We start from the raw sequence: 25918 nt of genomic DNA on the forward strand, positions 1-25918 counted from the left end.
TAACATACTCCTAAGGCAATGTCTTAATTAACTTTCAATAATTAACTTTTTAATTATAAAAGCTACGAAGTTGCTCCAATGGGAACATCTGATCTCTTCGGTCACCAGATACCAAAACCGTTTTCAGAACAAAAATCCGTTCGGTAGATCGTCCGCAAAAAAATCGTGAAGGAACGCCATTTTTTCTTTATTTGGTTTATTGCACATCTTCAAAGAAGCGGCTTTCCTTTACCCCCAGTGTGAGAGAGTGAAAGAGCACAGTGCCGCCTTATGCGTCGAAGATTAGCTTTAACTTGCGGAAACAAAACAAAAACACAAATCTATCGGGTGACTCTATCGCGACTGCCCTTATCTTGGGCTGCATTTTCTGTTTTCTTTTAATCTTTTTCCAGGACGCAAGAGGCGATAGTTTGCTCTTTCATCCTCTCGTATTGGGGGCGAAGGAAAGACGCGTCTCTAGAGATGCGCAATGAATGAAATAAAGAAAAAAATGGCGTTCCTTCACGAATTTTTGGCGGACGATCTATCGAACGGATTTTTGTTCTGAAAACGGCTTTGGTATCTGGTGACCGAAGAGATCAGATGTTCTCATTGGAGCAACTTCGTAGCTTTTATAATCAAAAAGTTAATTATTGAAAGTTAATTAAGACATTGCCTTAGGAGTCTGTTAATGCCCCCCTCGGGAGTGCCCTTCAGCATATGCTATATTGCAATTGATTTCATCTCGGAAAAAGTGATTGATATATTTTTAAAAAATCTGTTCACACTTAGCGTGGACACCCTGTATATATATGTATATAGATGCTCGTGGAACGATGCGACAGCACCAGAGGACACGTGTTTCGCCGTGTTTGCGGCTCGTGAGCTCTGGGTAGCTGCGCATCCCTCGGAATTGGCAAACCAGGGGTCGCTCAGCGAGCGATATACACCTGGGACGTTGACTGAGCACTCCTCAATGCCACAGTGCAAGCCAGTGAATTATAATTAAGAAAAAAAGACATTAAAAAAAGTAAATGGCACTAGACGTATTTGAAATTAAAAATAAAATTACACATCAAGATGGCGTCTATAACGAAGTGCCTGGCTGTATAGGGGATCCCCTACAGCCACGCACTTCGTTATAGACGCATCTGTTCCAGCGACAGCGATCTGGATAGAAATTTGAACCAACTTAAGCAAACATTCATCAGTCGCGAATTCCTACCCAGTTTAGTTGAGGACGCAATAAGGAATGCCCGCAGGGCAGATCGCAAAGCTCTGTTCCAAAACCGCAACCGCAAATCAGGCAGTGGTTCCGTTAACCTCGTTTTAACATTCAATAACAATGTTTCCCACATCAACAGTATACGTAATCGCCACCATGGTATTCTTCGTCAGTCAGAACGCATGGAACAAATCTTCCCGGAAGCCCCACGTGTGACCTACAGGCGCACGCAAAACCTCCACGATAATCTAGTCAGCTCCAAAGTCAACCGACCAACAAGTCCGACAGCAGGCTGCCATCCATGCAATGGCCGCAGATGTCAAATATGCGAACTAATGCAACGTGCCCACGTGCTTAACAGCACAAATTCTAGTATCTCCGTCAAAATTCATGGTGACTTTGACTGTAATTCATGCAACGTCATTTATGTCATTCAGTGCAACGCGTGTCGTGTCAAGCACAATACGTAGGTCAAACCAGAACATCTTTTCGGATCAGGTTCAAGAACCACCGGTCGGACATTAATACAAAGCCCATCTTCCTGTTTCTCGCCATTTCAAACAGCCTGGTCATTCAATAAATGACGTCGCCCTTTTTATTCTTTAATCTAACTTTAGCTCCGATAGCAGGCAGGGAACAACGCGAGTCTTACCTCATTTACAAATTCCAATCAATCATTAACGAAGATCCCGGTGTACTTTCAGCAGTAAGGAATGTCCTAGATAGGATATACTTTTCTTTCTTTTCTTTTTCTTTTTTTTTTCCTTTTCAGCTATGGCCCCAGTACAGCTAACCCTGAGCTGGCTCCCCAAGACAAATGACATCACCACGCGGACTTGACCTTGCTGTATGTTCCTGAATATGACTGACGGACAACTGCCACGTGGCATACTTGCACCGATTGTGACGTCACTTACCGAACCCATTTAAGCAATATGCAACCCGTGTACCTCCTTTGTCCTGACGAAGACAGTGCCACTGTCGAAACGTCGACCGTTCTTTTGTAATCTATGTGTTAAGTTACCCGTTAAATAAATTAGTTTTCGTTAACTTTCCTGTAATCTGCCGTCCACGTCTTATTATTTTACTTTTATTAAACTTCGTAGCCGTCTGATATATTAACCTCTTTGACTTACGAGGGGCGTTCAAGTCAAACCGGGAATTTTCATTTTTCGCAAAAGTAAACTGAACTTACAGGCGAGAAATTAGTTATTTTTCAACGTAATCTCCAGCTGCACTAATGCACTTGTCCCAGCGTTTCACGAGGTCTTGGATGCCAGCAGCGTAGAAATCCTTACCGACGCGTAGCAGCCCTGATCGGACCGCATTCTTGACCTCGTCGTCGCAGCTGAAATGGCGGCCCCCAAGGAACGCCTTCAGTGGCCCAAAGAGATGGAAATCGCTGGGGGTGAGGTATCGACTGTAAGGGGATGTGGCAGCAACTCGCAGCCAAGTTCCTCTAAGGTGCGTGTCGTGAGATGTGCGGTATGCGGGCGTGCATTGTCCTGTAGGAGGAGGACTCTTTGGTGATGAGGCCCGGCTTTCCGGAACTGGATGCGTTCATGAATGATAGTCTTCAACGTTCCCACAGAAAGATCCGTCGTTCGAGCCAGTTCGAGACATGTTATCCGTCGGTCCGTGAGGATCAGGCGCTCCCCAAGTTGGATGTTCTGAGGTGCTCTGACACTGGGCTCTGAGCCGCCCGGGCCGGGATCGTCCTGCACTGATGTACGGCCGTCTCGGAACCGTTTGCACCACTCAAACACTTTGCTGCGGCTAAGTGTATCGTGGCCATACTGAGGCTGAAGTCTTCTGTGAATTTCAGATTACTTTACGCCTTCATTCACGAGAAACTTCATGACAATTCGCTGTTCGATGTGCGCGCTCACCTCGTTGTCGGCTTACCGGCCTCGGTGGCTCAGTTGGTACCGTGTTCGCCTTCTGATCCCGAGATCGCGGGTTCGAACCCGGCCGAGGACGCCAGCAACTTGGTGGCAGGGTACAAGTTGCTTAGACATGCCGTCTTCCGCGAGGGACGTTAAATACGGGGTGCCGTGTGATGAGCTTTCATCGCACGCTAAAGAACCCTCAGGTGGGCAAAAGCAATCCACAGACCGACCGCTGTGGCGTCGCACATGATCTCAGTTGTCTCGCGACGTAAAGACCCAATTATTATTATTATTAGTTGTCGGCCATCTTGTCTAGCACGTGTCTCCTATTTGCACAAACTTTGGACCACTACGTGGTGAACGCGGAGGCCTGTCGCGTGTGAAAATGATGAAAAAGAAGTAGCGGGAGCCATTTGTACACTCAGGAGACAGAAAGTCCCAGATTGACTTGAACGCCCCTCGTATATATACGTACAGCATACACGTATAGCATATGTCTGGCCCAAGAAGGCCGAAACAGCTGTCCAGTACTGGAATGGCGATGTTTGAGTTACAGACATATGTTATACGTGCAGCCAAAGAGCTCCGGCTATTTTTTTCCTATTATACCTCACTGGCTTTGCACTGGGCTTTCAGTGAGTGAGTTACCTTACCCTGACGGGAGGAATCACGTGTTACGTGACCTTCTGTCGTCATCCACTCAAACGTTGCCTGCCTGCGTACTGCTGATGAGGCCCAAGAAGGCCGAAGCAGCTGTCCAGTACTGGCATTGCGATGTTTGAGTTCCAGACATATGCTATACGTGCAGCCAAAGAGCTCCGGCTATTTTTTTCCTATTATACTTCACTGGCTTTGCATTGGGCTTTCAGTGAGTGAGTTATCTCACCCTGACGGGAGGAATCACGTGTTACGTGACCTTCTGACGACATCCACTCAAACGTTGCCTGACTGCGTACTGCTGATGAGGCCCAAGAAGGCCGAAGCAGCTGTCCAGTACTGGCATGGCGATGTTTGAGTTAGAGACATATGCTATACGTGCAGCCAAAGAGCTCCGGCTATTTTTTTCCTATTATACTTCACTGGCTTTGCACTGGGCTTTCAGTGAGTGAGTTATCTCACCGTGACGGGAGGAATCACGTGTTACGTGACGTTCTGACGCCATCCACTCAAACGTTGCCTGCCTGCGTACTGCTGATGAGGCCCAGGAAGGCCGAAACAGCTGTCCAGTACTGGCATGGCGATGTTTGAGTAACAGACATATGCTATACGTGCAGCCAAAGAGCTCCGGCTATTTTTTCCCATTATACTTCACTGGCTTTGCACTGGGCTTTCAGTGAGTGAGTTATCTCACCCTGACGGCAGGAATCACGTGTTACGTGACATTCTGACGCCATCCACTCAAACGTTGCCTGCCTGCGTACTGCTGATGAGGCCCAAGAAGGCCGAAACAGCTGTCAAGTGCTGGCATGGCGATGTTTGAGTTTCAGACATATGCTATACGTGCAGCCAAAGAGCTCCGGCTATTTTTTTCCTATTGTACTTCACTGGCTTTGCACTGGGCTTTCAGTGAGTGAGTTATCTCACCCTGACGGGAGGAATCACGTGTTACGCGACCTTCTGACGCCATCCACTCAAACATTGCCTGCCCGCGTAGTGCTGATGAGGCCCAAGAAGGCCGAAACAGCTGTCCAGTACTGGCATGGCGATGTTTGAGTTACAGACATATGCTATACGTGCAGCCAAAGAGCTCCGGCTATTTTTTTCCTATTATACTTCACTGGCTTTGCACTGGGCTTTCAGTGAGTGAGTTATCTCACCCTGACGGGAGGAATCACGTGTTACATGACCTTCTGACGCCATCCACTCAAACGTTGCCTGCCTGCGTACTGCTGATGAGGCCCAAGAAGGCCGAAACAGCTGTCCAGTACCGGCATGGCGATGTTTGAGTTACAAACATATGCTATACGTGCAGCCAAAGAGCTCCGGCTATTTTTTTCCTATTATATATATATATATATATATATATATTATGATGGTTGTCTGCAGGCTGCGTGGATATCGCAAATGTGCTAGAAAGTACGAACGGGTAAAAGTGAACATACTTATGTTTCGTGCTCCGAAAGGGCGGCGCATGCAGTGCCAGCTCCCAGGTCTGCCACCTCCCAAAGTATACGTTGTGTTGAACGCACCTTGGCCGTTGGCGACGTTCCCTGTAAAATGATTTGTTGCGGTCACTATTATCTTGTGCACATTCATTTCGCTCGTGCTGTAACAAGCTACAAGGCAAGGAAAAGCGCTGCGTTCAGCGGTTCAGGTGCGGAAATAAACAATGTGCAGTGCTTCGTATCTCAGGTGATCAGGATAATACAGTTCATAACTCACAAGGGACGTACTCAATGCATATCATCCGTATATGGGTCAAAGCGCATAAGATTGTATGTTGTCGAGACAACTTCGGGATGAAAAACACATGACGAAGATGTCTACCTTAACTGAAATTACCTTACTACACCACTAATCAGAGTTGAAAAGCAATGCAAATATCGCATATCAAGTTGTTCGCGTTCACGCTTGAACCGGTTCATCGGAACCGCTAACGGAAAACAAATCTTTCCGTTTAGGTTACGGTTTCGGACAATTGCCCATGGTGAATTACGGTTGCGTTCTACCTCCTGTTCTTGAAAAATTTGGGGTCCAAACAGTTTTCGGTTCCGTTCCGGTTTCAGTGTCCTGAAAAACAGTAACAGACGCTATATGCTTCTTATTGTAGGCGTGGACTTGGTCGCGCTAGTGCGTGTAGAGCAAATTCCAAGGTGAAGATACTGAAGGCTAAAGCGCGGGCTCCGTCTTAGCAAAAACGTAGACTGGACACACGAGATTAGACCAACCGCCGAGGAAAATATCAGATGTTTCCTAGATATCAAATAGAAGGGGCTCTTTGTGTGTGGTCGTGCAATGACGGTCAACCAAGCCAAGCCAAGCCAAGCTAAGGGAGTGTACTATCGCAAGTGTTCCTCATGGCGAACTTTCGTGGGTGTCGCCGTCCAGACCTTGACCGGGTATCCGCTCGACCGACTTTTTCGGGAGAGATCTCGGCGGAGGCGCGAGGGCGACAGGAGCGGCGTCATAGTTTCTTGGGTGGACGTGAGCAACGTCCCGTTTTCTCGTGCACTCGTCTTGCGCCGAGAGATTCTGTGCGCGCTGCACAGAATTTCTCCGACGAGAAATTGCATCTGCTAGCTGCGCTGCATTCAGCGCAGTCCTCCGTCGCGTGTTTGAGTAACTTGTTCATCGTCACTTCAGACGTCGTCCGGATGCGCTCGGTATTTCTTCCGCGATATCTCGTTGGCGCGTGCTTTCCTCCTTGCTCTCCTTTGCCGACATCTTGCCAGATAAAGTCGCTCGTGTGGACACCCGGTGATCCAGCGACGCTGTTTCTTCCCCTGGAAGAAACGCCGAATACTCCACATCTGATTTAGGGCAATGACATGCGTCCAACTAGAGGTGCAGTCCTACACGGCGGGCATTTCGTGCGTCGCTTAATTCCTCGATAATGGGGCAGTACTAAGCTACACAGCACGCTTGTGCTGGTTTCGAGAAACTGCACGTACTTGGGCACGCTTAACGCCCAAAGCATCACATCGTACCATCGTGTAGCGTCATATAATATGGCCATTATTATTGTTTTTCAGAGATTCGACCCTCCTTCTTACGGCAAATGCTTCGCAGGAGTATGTTATACGTGGTCAGAGTTTCAGAACGTCACCAAGGGAAAGAGTAAGCTCGCACGCGAACTGCCAGTACATTGATGTGACTGCCATATGGACTGTGTTGCGAATGAATGGTCGCGCCGGAAGTATTAAAAAAAACATTGGAGAACATGTACAGACCAGACTGAAAAATTTAAACAGTATACCGGTTGTGTTGTAGACCAGCAAACGTATGCCGGCAAGTGCCACCAAAGTTCCCGGGCGCACGCACGACCCCCGCCCCAAGCAACCTGACACGATATCAGGAGGCAGAAATACTTGGTAATAAAACGACATTAATCAACGGGAAAGTTTCCAATATGAGATAGTATTGGCCTCTAATGCTGTGGTCTGCACACGACTGCGAAACGACTTTAGATTTGCAGACCTCAAGGTTCCCCGAGAACCGTCAGTCTGGCGCAAATGCAATGGGCTGGGGCCTCCGAAAAGCGAATTTTATTGAGTGTTAAGTAGACTCTCCGTAACCCGGCTTCCGAAGTACAGTGTCTACCGCACGCAATAAACAGGTATGACTCTGAGGCCCGGTTACACCAACACCGATTAACATTTGAACCTAGATCAACGGTCCTTTAACTTGATTTTAACGCTTAACTGCTCTTCACTAAAGCGAGTTATTGTTAATGAGCCATTCATCGGGTTACCGACTAACGTCTGCAAAAATAATTGAGTATTAACTTCAAGTTTTAGCAACGCTTAATCTGGCTTCAAAGTTAACTGGCCTTGGTGAAACCGTGCCTGAGTCATGCACGCACCCATTGGTTCCCGTAGGTACGATAGCCTCATGGTGACGTATTCAACGGTCTGCTAACACTGTCTCTTATAGGGAGTTTTAGGAAAACGCACCACGATAACGTTTTCGAAAACATGATAAGATAATCGCCTGGTTGATTTGGAGTGGCGGCTGATATCACGTTGTTGATATCTGATTTGCTGACAGTGAACGGAGTCGGAATCGAACGGCGCCTACGGTCATAGCTTTGCCTCTCGGGCCCTCGAAACTCACGATCACAATCACCTGATAAGGTGTGAGTTCAGCAGTTGCCACGAGCTCACGTGAAGGTCGACATGGCATAGAACTGAACTCCGTCATGCCGCATATTAGCGCACTCACCAGGAAACATCACACGTGTTCTGCTTACTCTTGTAATGTTGTCCAGTGAGTGCAGGTCATGTCGACCTTTACGGGAGTTCGTAGCCGCGGCTGAACTCACGCCTTATCAGATGATTGTGATCCTGAGTTTCGGGGCCCGAAATACGAAGCGAAATGTACCCCTTCACGAAACGCTATATTCGCCACATATCCTAAAAAGGCTCAAATGTCACTGTCGGATCCATGTAGTCTTCTGCGTCCGCATCCTCCATGTTTTTATGTATTTTGCAGATCTGAAAAGAACTTTAGATTGCGCAGCAGGCCATGACTATTTATATGTAAGTATTGCATTGTATTGAAATGAATTTCAATGCTATTAATAGGTCAATAGTTAAAAATACCTACACCACATATGTCACACACCATAGTCCGTATTCACCAGCCGACTTGCACCATTGGTTTAGTGACGTCGGGTTTAAATCGATCACGTGATCTCTCCGACTATGAATAGCGGTTGACCAAAGAGTTGACCACAATGCGTGCGCACTATTGGCATTGTCATGCAAGGGTGGCCTTGTCCTGCAGGTGTCTCTCACACTCATAACGTTCACAGTATTATAGTTTTAAGAAATCGACGTGGTACTTTCAACGTGTCACAAATATGCAACGCGTTAGAGCATCTCTTTGCTGGCAGTGTTTCTTTGGAGTGCGACTCATACGGAAAACTTACTCAGGGTGCCTTTTTTTTACATCCTCGTCCTGTGTGTGTGTGTGTGTGTGTGTGTGTTTGTTTTTCTTTGTTTGTTTAGCGCTTGCTTTCGTCATGTTACTTAGGGCGGCCCTACTTGTGAGCGTTGAAGTTGTGAGTGTGGTGTGTTAAATCTTTCCTGATGAGGACGACGACGCCACCTCGTGCCTCACTCATTTTTCTCTAGCCCTTCCATTAAACATCGTCACCTCTGTTGCCCCTTTGTGATGTCTTCTACAAAGTGGTGCCGTGACCAGGATACACCGAACTTTCATTTGAACATCCCTGGACGACTGTACCGACCTGACTGAGAAGACTGCAACGGGCACTGACGAAGTCTCAAGAAGAGGCTTCGCGTTGTGTCTGTCCCTTCGTGTTCCCTAGTCTCGGGGTTTTTACATTATGCATACGAAGCAGGTCGAAATGTAGATGAGTATTTTGACGTCGCTTTTCTACGCCAACGAGTACTTAAAGAGAAACAACGCTGAATTCATCACGGCATCTACTACCACTTCAGTGCCAAACATCAACGATTCAACAAGCGGAATTCAGAAGATCGAACTACCATCACAGACTGTAACACGTGTCAGTCAACAACAGGACGCTAAATATCAGGAGGAAGCGCACGCCAGTACCTCATTCCCGAACAACGTACCTGTGACTGAACGTTCTGACGTCGCTGCACTGCTCACGACAGGGACAGATATTGTTTCAAGTGAAGTTTTGCATCCTACCGACTTTTCTCTCAACCTGCATCAAGCGATCAATCCCACGCGATTTATGAAACAGTTGCTGGACTACATGACTTTCATACCCGATGCTCTTACCTCAGCAGGAACCGAACAAAGCACGTCTAAATGACTGACGACCTGGACCCGAGTCACGTACAGCCAGTATGTTGTACGACTAATCATGGGGTCGTCAAACCGCTACTTAAAGAAGATGATACGCAAACAGAAGGACGGCATCGTACTGACCGCTCTTCTAAACGGAAAAGAAGAGGAAAGCATGGATCACGCCTGAACAATAACATGAACTCAACCCATACGCCGCCGCAATGCCACGCCCCGAATCCTGCTGACATAAAAAAACAGCGGTTTCCTGCGCGTGAGGCAGTGATAATCAACGTGACGACTGCATATCAATACTACGTGAGGGACAACAAGTCTTGGCTGTGCTGTGCTGCTAAAAGTCACGCCAATAGGACAGGGTCACTGAGCAGAAATGCCAGCGGAATACGACAGATCGCTCGATCTGAAAAGCAATGTCCTGAGGACACTGAGCAAGAGAACACTGAAACTGACATGAACTCCGCAGTCCTTTTCCGAAGAATACGACCTGGTATGCCTATGGAACGTCACCCGCTGCGCAAAGGACCACCCTGGCTTCAATCGTCTCACGTTAGCACACAAGTTGATAGCAATGGAAAGCGATCACCTATTGGAGCTCATTGTCGCATGGCCATCACGATGATGGAATATACACCAGGATCCGATATCGCCTTTTTGCGGGGGGCAGTCTGTTAAATCTTTCCTGATGAGGACGGCGGCGCTACCTCGTGCTTCACTCATTCTTTTCTAGCCCTTCCATTAAACATCGTCAACTCTGTTCCCCCGTTGTACTGCCTTCTACATCGTGACGCTCCTGTCAGTGCGGTGCTGTGCTTAGCTCTGATCTCTTTTATTTCTGCATTTCAGCATATAACATTATTGTACAAATCGTTAAGCACTGAATTGATTGTTGTGTTCGGCCATCAAAGATTCATCATTACGTTGTGAATGTCTCTTGCTCCGATGAAATTTCGCAAAATGGGAACTATTTGTCCTTACTTGTCATCTGCTATGATGAGCTTGACATCACAGATGTAACAATTGCTAAAATAAACGGCCACACTTTAATGCCATTACACTGCATCCGAGCCATCCAGATTTTGTAGTTTAATGAGATCATGTACCCAAAATATAGACGTTAAAATTAACCAAATATCTCATCAAGGAGGATGTCATACACTGGTTCAGTAGTGGTGTTTCAAGAATCGAGCAAACAGGAATGAACCAAAGAAAACACACAGAACAACAGCTACAAACAAACCTGTGTTGCCATTTTGTTCAATAATTGCATGTGCTTATCTGTTCAAAGCCATATTTTTTAAAGAAACACGTTTACACACCTGGTTGGGAACTTCTTTTGCCATGCTCATTCATTTACAAGCTTCTCTCTCGACTCCATACTGGCATTGGAAGCAATTTGACTATCATTATCATCGCACCATTACATGTCAAACCATCACCACCACCAATGCCTAAAGACTCGTCACAGCTCATGCCATGCTATAATACGGCTGCCAACAGCATATGATGCACTATACAAGCGTATGAAGGCGGGGTATTTGGTGCGAATTCATGGTGTGTAGACAACAAAAATACACGGACGAAAAACAACGACACGGACGACTGCATCATACACTGCGATCTTTGAAAGTACTCAACCTTATTCAGTTTTTTTTTTCTTTTAATTTTGGCTTCTTGTTCAGAAAGACTTTGCGTAGTGATGCAGTTACAGTTATCACTTCACTCTGACACAGATCACTGAACTCTGACTATGAAATGACATGAGATGCCACTGTGACGCCATGAGAAAGATAATTGCCACTGTACAATTGTGTAAAAGTTATTTAGTGCATTTTTACTCCAGCAGCTCTTCACCGCTTTCTTGACATTTTTTTTATAGTTTTTCAGTCATGCAATAGTTCTCAGACTATTCGCAGTTTGCTATCCTTTACTGGATTGCAGACATCATGAAACACAGACGATAGTTCAAGCAACTCAGCAGCTGGGCGTTCGAGGCCTACATGTTTGTATCGTCCATATTTGTGGCCTGCGTCGACTAATTTTTGTTGTTTACACAGATGATAAAGCTTTGAAAAAAGCTTTGAAAAAAAAAAAGCTTTGACTGCGCAGGCCGCATTTCTGCACTGTGTGGTTATGCAGTTTGACTATACACCTTTGTACTGAGAGATTATGCTATTTCGTGAGAAACAACACAGTGGAATATCACAGCAAGGCACATCTACGGGTACTCGTTCTAGCATGAAATCTCATTGCCACAGCAAGCAGCAGCACTGATCATTGTATGCTCGCTTTCTGTATTGATATGTACCATACCGTAAGAGGAAATCTGCTGTGGAAAAATGGACGCAATGCAAATAAGCCCATACAATGAAAAGGCGGCAACTTGAAATCAGGTGCATCTTAACTACAATGTGCTGTATTATTTTTATTAAAATTTATATGATTGCATATCTTTCTTCCACAACTTCATTTATTTTTGAGCCACATTGGTAGTTATCGCTTTGCAAAAGCCGACATATTCATGCAGTTGTGTCAGGATATGCAACTGGATAGTTAAATGTAGTGAGCATGGTGTACTGCATCATCAGGGACAAAGTCTGGGAGCAGATGTATGGGACACAATGCTGAATTGGTAGTAAAATAATGTAGATGCCTCTTCATGACTAACCGCCTAACTTCAGAAACGAGTGATGAACATGCAATGTCTTCAGGTAACTTCTGGAAATTATTAGATGTCGTATGGGGAGATGGTATGCAAGATACCAGCACTCAAAGCAACAGTTGCACAGATTCTGGGCATATGCATTACAGTGGCACACAAGAAGAGCACGTAATTATTTCGGTCCACTTTACTCAACTTTAGCACCCCTAATTATGCCATAGAAAATGTAGGGGAGAGGGGGTTCTAAAACGAAACAGAAGTAGTGTGAATTTCCCGTTAAAAAGAAGTGAAAAATTCCACAGACACAACCACAGCATTTCTGAAGCTATGGTGAAGCTAGCTCTTACACAGACATCTTTTTTTGTTGGGGATGGTATGGTATGCCATGAGCCTAAGCTAATGCCAGCCGCATATTCGTATAGCGATAAACTTTCTTCACATATGGCATTGAAGAACTGCTTACCTGAAAGAAAATAAATAACCAGGTGTGACACATATACAATCATACGTCACAGGCATTTGTTGCCAGTCGTGCAGTGAATGCAGTGTGCACGAGATGTCACATATTCTCCTGATGATGATGTGAAGGAAGGAAGCTTTCCAGCAATAAATGTAGGCCATCCAGTATGGAAATTCCGGAATCCGGAACGAATCAGGTTATCTGAATCAGGTCTGAATTCAAAATTGGGCGGGAATGTGAATCAGGATTGATTCAGGAATGGAGCATCAGGAATCAATCCGGTTCTGCAATCAATTACTGAACCAAACCTCAACACAACCGGTGTGATCGCGTACAGGGCCTGAATATTTCCAGACATGCGCCCGATAGGATCCTGAATAATTACTAAGTAGCCTGAATAAAAACTGATCGCAGCCGGATATGATCCTGAACGATCACTGAATAACATCTGACTACATCCATATAGAATCCCGAATGATCACTGAATCTATACGCTACGAAAAACTGGCGCGAATGCGCTTTACGCGCGCGTGCATTATACTTTACACAGTAAGGGCACCATAAAGGCAATGCATGCAGAGTACAGAGGAACGAAAAACAACGTATTGGCGTCACTCAACGACTTTATTATCGTCCTGCTTTCGTTCGCGCAATTCACTCAGTTTTCGCCCAAGCGACCTCACAAGAACAGAGGTTGCCGCTTTCCAGTCTTCACGGTTGCCGCCATGTGCATGGGTGAACTCTGCAAATGCCAAATCCGTGGAGAAATGCCAACAGCGTACGAGGTGGCCGCTTGCCTATAATAGCGTCGATCGCCCTCGGATACAGCGGTGCCGTGCCCCCTCAACGCGACCACGGGTTCCGTTATACCGCCGGCCCTTCACTGAGCATAACTGGAGTGCGTCCTCCGTAAAGATGCTGACCAGCAGTGACCTTGTCATTGCAGTCGATGACTTTGCTAACATTGCACCAGCTAACGTCCTCCCTGGTATGTACACGCCGGACCCCGGCAGCAGTTCAACCACCTGCGTGCAGGATGTCATATATATCTAAGCCTAATGTTGCCTAACAGCAGCACATTCACGACGCACAACTTTCGCAAGCGTACCTGGAAGTCACTTGGCTTGTATTTCATTTGAAGAAGGTAAGGGTCATTCTCGTCAACCTCAAGCTCCGGCTCATGCCTATCCACGGCTTCTGTGGCTGGCTTTTCCGCTGACGCAGGCACTGCCTCTGTCAGGATGCTGACGCAGTGGTTGATAGCCGGCGAGCAGACTTCAAATGTCCGTCTAGTTCTGGAACAGCGAGCAAAACGAAAGCGAGTTAATCAAGTTGGACCGATATCTTCTGCGCTGATCCTCAAGCAGCTGGTGGTTAGAAAATATATAAAGGAAATACGTACCCGTATGTGTTGCAAGCTGCCGCTGCACGATTCGCAGCTCCTCCTCAATATTACGAAGCTTTTCTTCAGGTAGGCGCAACTGTTCTAGCAGTGTAGCGTTTTCTTCCTCCACGGCACACGTTCCATTAAGCTCTTGCAGCAGGTCAAGCGCTTGCATGGTAGCCACGTCCTCGTGTGGTGTCACTACCAAATTTTGGTTGCTCTTCTTATTCTTCCTCTTCGCTATTCTATTCCTGTATCATGGCGTCCATCTCATGCTGCAGCCAGACCTCGTCATCTGTAATGAGAACATACACGACATTTAATAAAGCGGCACGCATATACGCAGTACAACCGTCTCTACATTATATTGCACAGATAACCAACGCTTAGCAAACCGTTTAGTAAAAAGAAAAAAAGTACAGTCCACTTACCGGATAATTGTTTAAAGGAAGCAGGACAGTGCTTCCTTCCTTCCCAGCGAACTTTGATCTTGCTACCGAGGCGGATCTCCGTGGTAAATTTTCGTATGTGGGACTTATCGCACACACAAAAAAAAATTTCGTTCTCAAAGTGCACAAGTGCGAACGCCATGTTCTCCGACTTGGGAGCCTTCCTCTGCGGACGACGGGCAGCAAATGACTCCTGGTCCTCACCACAAAGAATGATCCAGTGACGTCAGCCGCAGTTCAAAAGTAGAACAGTTCCTTAGGAGGCCCGAGATACCAAAGGGGTAGAATAGGGGAAGGGTAAGCGCCTGCATGTCAGCGCATTCTCCCCATTGTGCTAGGAATTTCCCCGTGACAGGCGGAAACCAGTTCTTGGAGACAGACGAACCTTTATTGGAAATACCGAAATATCGCACCATCTCACCAGATGTGGTTCTAACATTTTGATTATTTATGATCACTGACAAATTAGCTGCGAAATCTCTCTAAAGTGTTGTGTATTCTTCATGTGACATTAGTGCGCAATAGAAGGTGTTACGCACACATACACGACAAACAGAGCTACGATCTGTCCGCATATGCTTCTGTTACGTGTCGTATTTAGATGTGCGAATTACTAACGGTACCGCACATCAGAAGAGTCAACTGCAGCGAGCTCAATCTGATTAATTACTGTATAAGCCATTGAATTCGCGGACTCAATAATTCGTGGATTTATGAGAAGCCAGGATCCTGAGATGATTTGCGGAACCTTAAATTTGCGACACTATAGTATATCCACCGTGTACGGTGCGTCCACCTTTCATCTGGCGTCTCATGCAGAACTTTACAGAAGGCATCACAACTGGTCAGTAATCCGTGTCATATATTATTGTCTTCCTTTTGAGCCGGTTCTTACTTAGAGGGCGGCGATGAGGCGTCCTTACTTGGTTAGTGTGCGAATCCTTGCCGAACTGCCCTGTCCCCCGGTCAGATATTTCGAGGAGCCCTCACGAATTTCGCGAAAATTACTTGTACAGTATCTTGCAAAAAAGTGTAGGGGGTTGTACTGGCTACGTACGGCGCGCATGCCTATATAGCGCACACAGCAAAAGCGTCAGAAAAGGGTGACGCTTGGTTGCCTATATACGCCAGAATGGTTGGGTCACATCATGTTTGTAATGCCACTTATCCCGTGGTATGCCGTCACTGGCTTGAACAAGACCATTTTTTCTCTCTAAGCAGCTGGGACCATTTCTCCCGGGACCGTTGTCGTCGGAATAAGAAGTTGCGTGAAAATAGGGTGGATCGATAAGTTTCCGGCCCGAGGCGGAAAATGCGCGCGAATTTGAAAATGCGATTTAGGACGCGTGGCACCATCTCTTGGAGGGCCAGAGCACCACCCTCAACCCTCTCCATGCTTTTGTCGGTTGGAGAGCGGCATTTCAAACAGCCAAGGTGCACTCTTCAGTTAAAATAGAAAAAATCGAGTACCGCGCTGTGATAAAATTCTTGACAAAAGAGGGACTTTCGCCTAAAGAAATTAAAGCGCGACTGGACAACGTGTACAGGGAAGCCTCTCCGTCATACACAACGGTAAAAGATTGGGCTAAGCAGTTTCAACTGGGGCGAGAGTCTATTGTAGATGATCCACGCGATGGTCGTCCAGTGGAAGTGCTGACACAAGAAAATTTGTCTCTTGTCGAGGAGGAAGTGCTGAGCGACAGGCGTCTGAAGGTGAAGGAAATCTCAGAAAGGCTGGGGCTTTCCAAGACAACCGTTTTCCGCATCATTCGCGACGGCCTTCCCATGAAAAAGGTCAGTGCGAGATGGGTGCCACGACTTCTCTCGTCAGTTCAAAAGCAACAGCGCGTCGTCTGTGCCAAAGAGTTTTTGGAACTCTGTCAAGAGAACGAAGAAGAAATATTGAAGTCAATTGTCACAGGGGATGAGACTATGGTGCTCTATTATGATCCCATTTCGAAAAAGGAGTCGATGGAATGGCGCAAACCAGGAGAAGCACCCACAAGAAAAGCCAAGGTCACACAATCCACAAAGAAGATCATGGCAACAATATTTTGGGATTGTCACGGGATCCTCCTCATCGACTTCAAAGAGAGGAACACCACAGTGAATGCGACTTATTATGCTTCACTCCTGCACCGACTGCGAGACGCCATCAATGAAAAGAGGCGCGGCAGGTTGAGTCGAGGTGTCCGGTTGCTCCAGGACAATGCCCCTGCCCACACGGCTTCTGTTGCCGAGGCTGCACTGAAGGAGTGCAGTTTCGAAGCAATCCACCACCCACCCTACAGTCCAGACTTGGCACCGAGTGACTACTTCCTGTTCTCAAACTTGAAGAGGGATCTCAGAGGACGGAGATTTGAAAAGATAGTGAGGTGCAAGAGGCAGTTTTCCAGCATTTTGCGGACAAAACTTCTGACTATCTTTTCAAGGGTATAAGAATGCTGGTTGAAATGTGGCAAAAATGCATCGAAGTTAAGGGAAAAGTGATACACTTGTTTCGTCCCTATGACTATTAAAAGTTGGTCGGGCCGGAAACTTATGGAATCACCCTCGTATGTTTCGATGTTACGCGGCCAACGAGACACTTTTGTCCGGTTTTGTTCAGGTGTCATTCAGGTATAATCGGAATATTACGACGGTATATATCCGACCTGATTCCGGAAAGTGTTACCCGGAATCCGGTCGGACGTGTACCGGAATCCCCTGATAGCGCCTGAACGTCGCCGGAATCCGCCTGAATGCTCCCGGATTCAGGCCTGATTCAGGTCATTCAGGGATTTGCGAACGGGATGGCGTCTCGTATTGCAACAGCAATCAGGCACTGTTTCGAATGTCAGATCCATAGATGTTAAATAATTTGTCATGATGCTAATGACACATTCTTAGTTACATCAGAACTTTATGACCGTAGTATGCCCATATTCTGCCCATCCTCCACTCACTGCTGTACATTTAGGGGTGGAATGCAAGGCAGAGGAGAGCTGGTGTGAAATGAGAGTACCAATGTACATGGACATGTCTTACAGCAAAAACCGTGGACACTCAGCACGCACCTGAGCTGGTGCAAGAAGAACAAGTTGTAACACAATCGAAAGCGCAGTGATGCACTACACATATGCATATAAGAAGGATATTGGTTTGGTTCGCTATTTTGGAACTCAGCTACAATGGCGCGCAGACTTGCCTCGAACAGCGGAGCGCGTGTCATCATGCGCCGATAGACAGCTGGAAACGAGATTGGGATGATTCACTATCCCGTTGAAGGGAAGGTCAGTACGCGTAACGGATGCGTCAGATAAACGGTGCGGTGCGGCGAAAGCAACCGTTGCGCGTACCGAACCCCCCCTCCCCCCGCCCTTCAAGGGAATAGTGGATCATCCCAATCTGGTTTCCTGGGGCCGGATTCACAAAGAGCTCGTGCGACGGAATCTGTCGTATCTTCGTCGTACGGGAAAGTTACGACGAAGTGTAGATTCACGAAGGGCGCGCGTCGCAAAATCTTCGCAGCTTACGGCGGAATCCTGCGAGAGCTCCCGAACAGTCTTACGAAGAACGCTGGCGGCGTTATTTGGCAGCGGCGGATTTGGAGACGGCAAACCAAGACCCCGCAATACGCGCTAAAGCATTGCACTTTGCCACATAACCTTCGAGGCCATTCCCGAAGTGACATTGAGGCATTTTTTTGCTTGGTAACCTTCAAGAAATGCTTCAACTTTGTGCTCCGTAAAATCGGGTCGCAAGGATTTTTCAAGCATCCCCCAACACCCCTCCAAATTGTGTGCAAGAAAGGCAAAACAAGCCATAAAAGCTGCAAAGCTGGGTGCCACACACCGCTTACAAAACACCCTCACCCACCCCCTCCCAGAGACGAACATACTGGGAATATATTTGCTGTGTCATCGAACACGTTTCGCCTGCGATTGCATGGCATCCATTATGGCTACCGAAAGACCGAGAGCACGTGCAGTAACAAAACATTTGGGGACGAACAACTTCGTCTTCTTCTACCGGGACGAGTCTTATTGGTGCGATTACAAATTTTCGTCATCGTTACCATAGCGAAAACATAGTCTCGCACCCTTTGGCTGTTTCTCTCTGAGGTGCACGTGACAGGAAGCGAGCAACTCCCTCTACCTCGTCAAAGGGGATACCCTCTCCACTACTATAGCTGTGTGAATCGCTCTTACGACGCCGTCGTATGTGCGTCGCAGGCTACGACGTCTTAAGTGCAATCTCCATGGAGCGGATTTTTGCAACGAAGTTCGCGCGGCAGACTGCCACGCGCGTTCCGACGCCAGTTGTTCGCCGGCACCAGCTCCATGGAGCGAAAAACCAGCGGACGGCGTCGGGAAGTCATGCTGTGATGTCAGTGTTGCCAGGGTATAAGGTGAAAGCTTAGTGAAATCAATTGCTCAAAAAAGTACATTTAATGTCACAAATTTTTCAACTAAATCCAACAACTGTCTGAAAAGATGCGCCCAGTAACGTACCGAAAAGCATATTCACTACTGCGAAAGGAAAACATGTTTCTTGGCAGACAATGCCTCACGTTCTAACGATGCAGTTGGTGAAAGAGCGAGCAGACAACAGCATCCAGTTGCAAGAAGAGGACGGTGACGATGATTCACGAGACCAGACGACCCACTGATCTCGATTGTAAAAGGCTGGATCGCGGATAGGGAGCGCGAGCGTGAAGAAACCGGCCGCCATCTTACTGTACCCACAACAGCCGCCGCAGCGATCATGGCAACTCCTTGCAATTACGGTCGTACCAACCGTACTGGCAAGGTTACAGGGCCTAAATTTATACAGGTGAGTCACTCTTCATCGAGGAATAAACAGGCGTCCATTCTGTATATTTAGTTGACCATTATGAAGTGTTTTTTTGCCCAAAACGAGCACTGGATGCAGGTTGCTTGATCGCTCTTCCGACGTTCAATCGAGCACACTTGCATTTTACACGGCGGCAAATACAGTTTGAGTTCATAATATGCTTGAAAGAACACGTTACACTACACAGGTAGTGTTGTCATCAATATATGTGCAAGCACTCTAGCGCTTTTTTGCATGCATTGCTAGCATGGTACACGGTGTTCTTTGCGGAAGCAAGTGCCACATTCATTTCTTTGAATTACCTTCGCGCACAAATTCGGTATTACGTCATAATAAGACCACGATTGTCACATTTTTTCATGTATTGGTATTGTTTTGTGCCTTGGTTTGATTTGTGACAAAGAATCCTACGTAACGGTGGTGTGGCGCGACTTGAATAACGCCTTTGTGTCTGAGCTGTATCGTCAGCTTGTTACGATAGTAATAATTTGTAGCGTGTCGTGCTATTTGTAGCAGTTTTAAGGCAAAAGTGGTCTCTCAATACAGGTTTCGTCATGAGGGCTGCCCAGTGAACAATCTGTGCAGTGTGATACGGCTGGGTGTACAGGTAAGTATCACGTTCCTCATCCACTGGTTTCTACTTTACAGGAAGAAACAACCTCAGTGCACGCACTGTGGTTAGCCTCTCTCAGTTTTGCATATTTTCTTACATGTTCACATCAGAAACACACCTTACACTTTAGGCTCCTTCACCCAGCAATATAATAATTAGAGATTATAATTCTTTTTAGAAGAGTTCCCCATATTCTTTTTAGAATAGTTTTTAATCTTTTTAATTTTTAGAAGATACAGGGATTGTAAACCATGTTTTAAACTGATGTTTTAACATTTGTCCAATGCATTTATTAAACACCATATATTCATTTTTAACTGGTTGCACCCGAACCAATGTTCTGATGTATTATTTCCTTTGTTGTCGATGCACCAGAAAAATTGGAATAATAATCATCAATGCAGGTTACTTCACAGCTGCCTCGACATACTCAAGAAATGGATGCAGAACCTGCGTAATGCCCACAAACTTTGACTACCACAGCATCTCCAGAAAGTAAAGGCATATGTGTCACATGGGATTTTTAAAGGCATTCACAGTATATAATACCTTGTATGAACTGTTGTAGATCTAAGCAGCCTCTACGGTACACTCTCAGAAATTAAAACTTGTCAGATAACTGTGACAATTGTTTCAGTTAATAAGCATGCACATATACGCTATAAGAAGAAAATTATTTATTGAGAATGCACTTCTCTGGCTACTCATGTTGTTTACATCTACTGTTGATCACATTCATTTATCACATATTATATTCTTATATATTATTATTATATTATCACATATTCGATCACATTAAATTTAAAATTTAGCATATATGAGAAAATATCAGGAGGGAAGTTGCTATTCATTGCTCATTCCAACCTAAAATTGAGAGAGCGTACCTGACCATTGTCATTCCTAAAATATATATTGCCATTGTAGCAAGGTCACAAAACAATAAATGTAGTTTTTTGCGACCTCCCTGCACGTTCATTGTATCCTGAAACGCATAAGTGCAAGAAATAAATCTTGAACTTGAATAAACTTGATGTTGTATAAACTTGACATAAAATGTTGAATAATATAATGAATGATATAAAATATTGAATAAACTTGAACTCATATATTCCGCATAATGTAAAAACCCCAAGACTAGGGGACACGAAGGGACAGACACAGCACGAAGTCTCAAACACAGCTGAAAATTTTACTTCACAAAACAAGAAATATATACAAACAGAAGGGAAGGGAACACTATTTGAGAACAAAATAGGAGGTCATTTCGGGGGAACCAGCAGTTTGTTCAAGGCCGGACCGAGGATTACAGAAGGTTTGCTGACACAGTTTCCACAAGAAGTTATGAAAAGGGTCTCTCTCAAAAGTCTTCTGTGGGGGTCCACTTCGGATGCCTTTACAATTGTTTCATCCCATAGAGGGAAGCAATCTGAGCATTCTTCCAAATGTTTTGCAATTTCAGAGTTTGAAGCTTTATTTTTTGCTTTTAAAGAATGCTCTCTCAAACGATCATTTAAGCAACGTTTTGTCTGGCCAATATAACAGAAACCACAAGCTAAGGGGATCTGGTAAACAACGTTTGAAGAACAGGGGACAAATTTATTCCAGTGATTCTTGCAAAAAACTTCAGGTTTGGCGAAAGGCGTGAGGCGGTCAAGACGGAAGTTGTTCCTGAAAACGATGTTGATTTGAAACTTCTTCGCAACGGCTATCAAGTGGTGAGACACTTCGTGAAAGAAGGGTAAAACCACCCGTTTGGGGACAGAGGGCTTAGCTTCAGGTGAACCAGGAAGGAAGGTGTTTAACAAAACATCTAAAGCACCAAGTAACGTGTGATGGGGGTAACTAGCATCATTCAAACGGAGAAGCTGACTTTCCACAGAGGGGACTCTCAAACTCTGAAATTGCAAAACATTTGGAAGAATGCTCAGATTGCTTCCCTCTATGGGATGAAACAATTGTAAATGCATCCGAAGTGGACCCCCACAGAAGACTTTTGAGAGAGACCCTTTTCATAACTTCTTGTGGAAACTGTGTCAGCAAACCTTCTGTAATCCTCGGTCCGGCCTTGAACAAACTGCTGGTTCCCCCGAAATGACCTCCTATTTTGTTCTCAAATAGTGTTCCCTTCCCTTCTGTTTGTATATATTTCTTGTTTTGTGAAGTAAAATTTTCAGCTGTGTTTGAGACTTCGTGCTGTGTCTGTCCCTTCGTGTTCCCTAGTCTCGGGGTTTTTACATTATGCATCACCTTCACCAGCTCGCTTGCTTCCTAGCCATTTTTTTCATTGTCGTATATTCTCTTTACTCATCATCAGTGATCTTCATTACAAAAGCATATCGTGTTAGACTTTTTTGTTTGCGTTTCACAGACAGGGTACACGAGAGCCAAAATGACAAAATCACAACTGTTTCAAGCTCCAAATAGTCCTGTTGCAATTTGAAGACCATACGTGGAGCTGCATTTTTTGGAACATGCTCCACATAACAAGCATGACAAAGTCAGCACTGGATAGCAGGACCACGTCCCCAAGCAGCTTTTCTCACACTGCAGTTGTATTCAACAAAAGCTAGCATGTGAGTGATGAAGAAGGACATTGAGTTTGGCACAACCGCGCCTGCAAATAATCAGAACAAAGGAAGAAGCAAACAAACATAGAAGGGCTGTACTTCAAAAAGGGATAAGTCCTGTCTCTCAAGGAGGTGTTACCACTTTCTAAGTAACTTAATTGATTAACATCACTACCTGATTAACTGTCCTAACGAGTGTGATCTAATTGCGTGAAGTAATTATTTGGGCTGCTTCGGTGTGTCCATATTTGCGAGGCAAAGCACTGCTGTCGTTTACTAAAAGACTCTTTCTAAGGCGATGCTTGATATAAAACATACTAAACACATACACGGCTAAAACAACGGCTGTGATTCTACAGAACGATCTCTTTCTGCCATGCGAGTATATATTTTCCCGGACCGCTCTTTATGGAACAATTTTTGTCCAGAACGCAGTACGGGATATTATATACATGGTTGTTGTTAACCTGAAGTCGTTTCTTATTGAAATATTGGCTGGGAAACGTGCTGTAGTACAATCCCCAGCGCTGCACTGCAGTGACGGTCTAGTTTCGGAATGCAAAACATAACGTAATTAAGAATCGAACGGCAGGACACCTGTGAAACACTGTTAGGATACATCAGTATACTGGCACCTTACAAAATTGTGTGATGACAAACAACGATCAATGCTTGCAGCGCAATAAATACTCACAATCTCTGTTGCCTCCCATTGTTTTCTATGGGCGCACACAGCACTTTAGGGCCCACCAACATGGCGGCCCGAAGGCACGCCTCTCCCCCGCGAGCCCCTCTCCCATGCGCGATCCAGCCTTTATACATAGAGATCAGTGAGACGACCACGTGGAGGCGATCTGGCATAGATTCGTAGCGGAAGAGCACTTTGATTGGTTCATCCGCAGTTGACGCTTCCGGAATCGCGGACGCTGGGCGAAAATATCTGGCATGGGCAGATCGGCGGCGGACGCTCACATTTTTGACGCCTCGCGCAGGGCGTCCGACGCTGAGCGAAGTTCGCAGCTTTTTCGCTGTACATTCGCTCCATGGAGGTTTCCCTTTAGCGCATCTTAGCGTAACTTACGATCGCGTTTGTGAATCCGACCCCATTCGCTTATCAGCGCCGATGACAGCTGTTCGAGGCAAGTGTGCGCGTCACTGTATTCAGAACACGTTGATGACATGCACAACACAGCCAAATTAGAGGCATTGTGGCATTTGCGATACATAGAAGCATGATTGCAATGTGGATGCAGGTGTATATGATAAATTACGTGGCATGATTCCAGAGGGATTTGTGCGTCAAAGTTTCTGTACACATTGCCCTTTCCTGTGTGATTCAACTATATTGGAGTACGACAGTGTGGTCAGCACGTGGAATGTAGCAAATACTTCTTTTTTTCTTGTGCGCCATACCTCTCTTATGTTTTCATGTAACCTTGGCAACTAATTGAGCGGGATATCCAGAGTGCACGCTTCTATGAAAAAAGTCATCCTTATGGAACTACCTAATAGCCTTTATTGTCTGAACGTAAACAAAAAGCTCACGAATACAAAGTTGTTGTGATGAATGAGTCCATAGCAGATAAGAAAGGATCTCCAGAATACCTGTGCTTCTACAATGCACAAAAGCTGTCAGTGGTTGGTCCTGGTTGTGTACCTGCAATAGTAATGATGCGTTCAAAGATTTGCAGCCTCCTTTAGCACATTGCCGAAGAAGCCCTAAAAAACATATCTACAGTTACCAGATGATAAATAAATAAATATAGAAGTAAGCAGCTGTCTTTTTGAATGTTTTGTAATGTACACTCTAAACCCAGTGACGGATAGGTGCCGTCTGATCAACTGGCACATAAAAAAAAAGAAAACTGTGCCAGATGGCTTCAAGGGGCACGCGGTGCCTGGGAAAGCTGCAGGTGCCATGTGCCCCCTGAAGCAACTGGTACGACATCCCTGCTGACGCCAGGAGGAACAGTGTACCGGACGTATCGAAGGGTTACTTGTACCCACTAATACGCGAAACACATTGCGCCTCTCGAGTTCCCTAACAGAAAAATTACCTCCACGCTTCGCAAAAAAAAAAAAAAAAGAAAAGAAAAAGCAAGGAAGAAAATGCTCCAAGCACATCGAACATGAAACACCAAATTTTATTGGCTTGCACGTACCTTTAAATTGCGTCCAGTACATCATCGTTTGCCGAATGAAAATCATACACGGTTCACTAATCCCAACACACACATATAGAGCACACATTGCACGGACACACAACCCATCCGATGCACCAGGCAGTCTTCCAAACGCCGAACACACAATCCTCGAAACTTCGAACAGGCTGGTACTGCAAAGCTGAACGAAGATCCTTAGTGACGAACACGACAGTTCCTCAAAAGAAATAGCCGAGGAACAATTGTCCAACAAGTGGCAACAGACACCAATTCGATGTGAGAAGCAGTTGCAATTTTGCACGCGTATGTGTGACCGTTGAGACATGAAACAACCTGTAAAGAAACCGAAGTGAATATCACGCTGTTATTGTTCCAACGTTAATGCTGGAATAGTACCCCATTTTGTAACTCACCTTCTCGCAGTCGATACAGTCCCACGGTCACCTATAACGAAAGAATACAATTAACCTCGCTTGTAATGTACATCGTAGCTTCACCAATGCAGCCGATCCTCTCCTGCCGCCATTTACGATGTACTTCGAATGTACTTCGATTGTTAAACACGAGTAAAACGCAGGCGTCGTACGATGCATCACAGCTAGGTTGACTTACCTTAAGCAAATATTAGACCTGTACTTAAAAAGCAAGGTGGCATCCTTCTCAAAGGCGAGGTTGCAACGCAGATAGCGGGCAAGAAAGCGGGAAGGAACGTACTGCGGGAGAATACGTTGTGCCATGTCACTCCTCACCGGCGGAGCGCGGAGCAACGTAGTACGCTAGGCACGCATATTCAGCCGGCACACGCATTATTCAACAAGCACACGAGTACGAGGTTCAGGAGGCACACATATTATTCAGCGGGCACAACGGCGTTTCATACCAACGTGACGGCTTTGTTCCTGCTGAAATTTCGCGATGAGGGTCGCTGGTGCTTGCTATTTGATAACCGTTACGGCTGTTTCCAGACGGCTACGGTTGTGTACCGGCTGCACTTTCTGAGGGAACTTTTTTAACTGGCACATGTCCGTCACAGGATTTAGAGTGTAGCAGTAGTAACACGATACCTGAGTAGCTGTTTTGCATTGGTCTATTCTGCTGTGACACGCTGAAATAAGTAAACCACACATTTCAGTTTCATCTATGCTTGCACGTCAATCCAGGGGAAATGGGGACCTCGTTCGCTTTTGCTCAGGTATTTTCATAATCTGGGAATGTAAAATCTGCTCGGATTTC

At 45.8% G+C, this 25918-nt stretch overlaps 1 protein-coding gene and 1 long non-coding RNA gene across 2 annotated transcripts in view; one reads left to right on the forward strand and one right to left on the reverse strand.

Moving 5' to 3' along the window:
• LOC135383167 (uncharacterized) overlaps positions 1-25918 on the forward strand; it is a 77573-nt gene that overhangs the window by 43057 nt on the left and 8598 nt on the right. The window contains exons 4-5 of the mRNA XM_064612756.1: positions 6786-6870; positions 8245-8291. Of these exons, the coding sequence (XP_064468826.1) occupies positions 6786-6870; positions 8245-8291 (132 nt within the window). The remainder of the gene's footprint in view (positions 1-6785; positions 6871-8244; positions 8292-25918) is intronic.
• On the reverse strand, positions 13280-13848 carry LOC135383166 (uncharacterized). Its single transcript, XR_010419709.1, has 2 exons — positions 13783-13848; positions 13280-13699 (listed from the first exon to the last, which is right to left on the reverse strand). It is a non-coding gene; the product is annotated as an uncharacterized LOC135383166 (long non-coding RNA).

This window comes from Ornithodoros turicata, chromosome 2 (genome assembly GCF_037126465.1).
Source record: "Ornithodoros turicata isolate Travis chromosome 2, ASM3712646v1, whole genome shotgun sequence".
Taxonomy (NCBI): Eukaryota; Metazoa; Arthropoda; class Arachnida; order Ixodida; family Argasidae; genus Ornithodoros; species Ornithodoros turicata.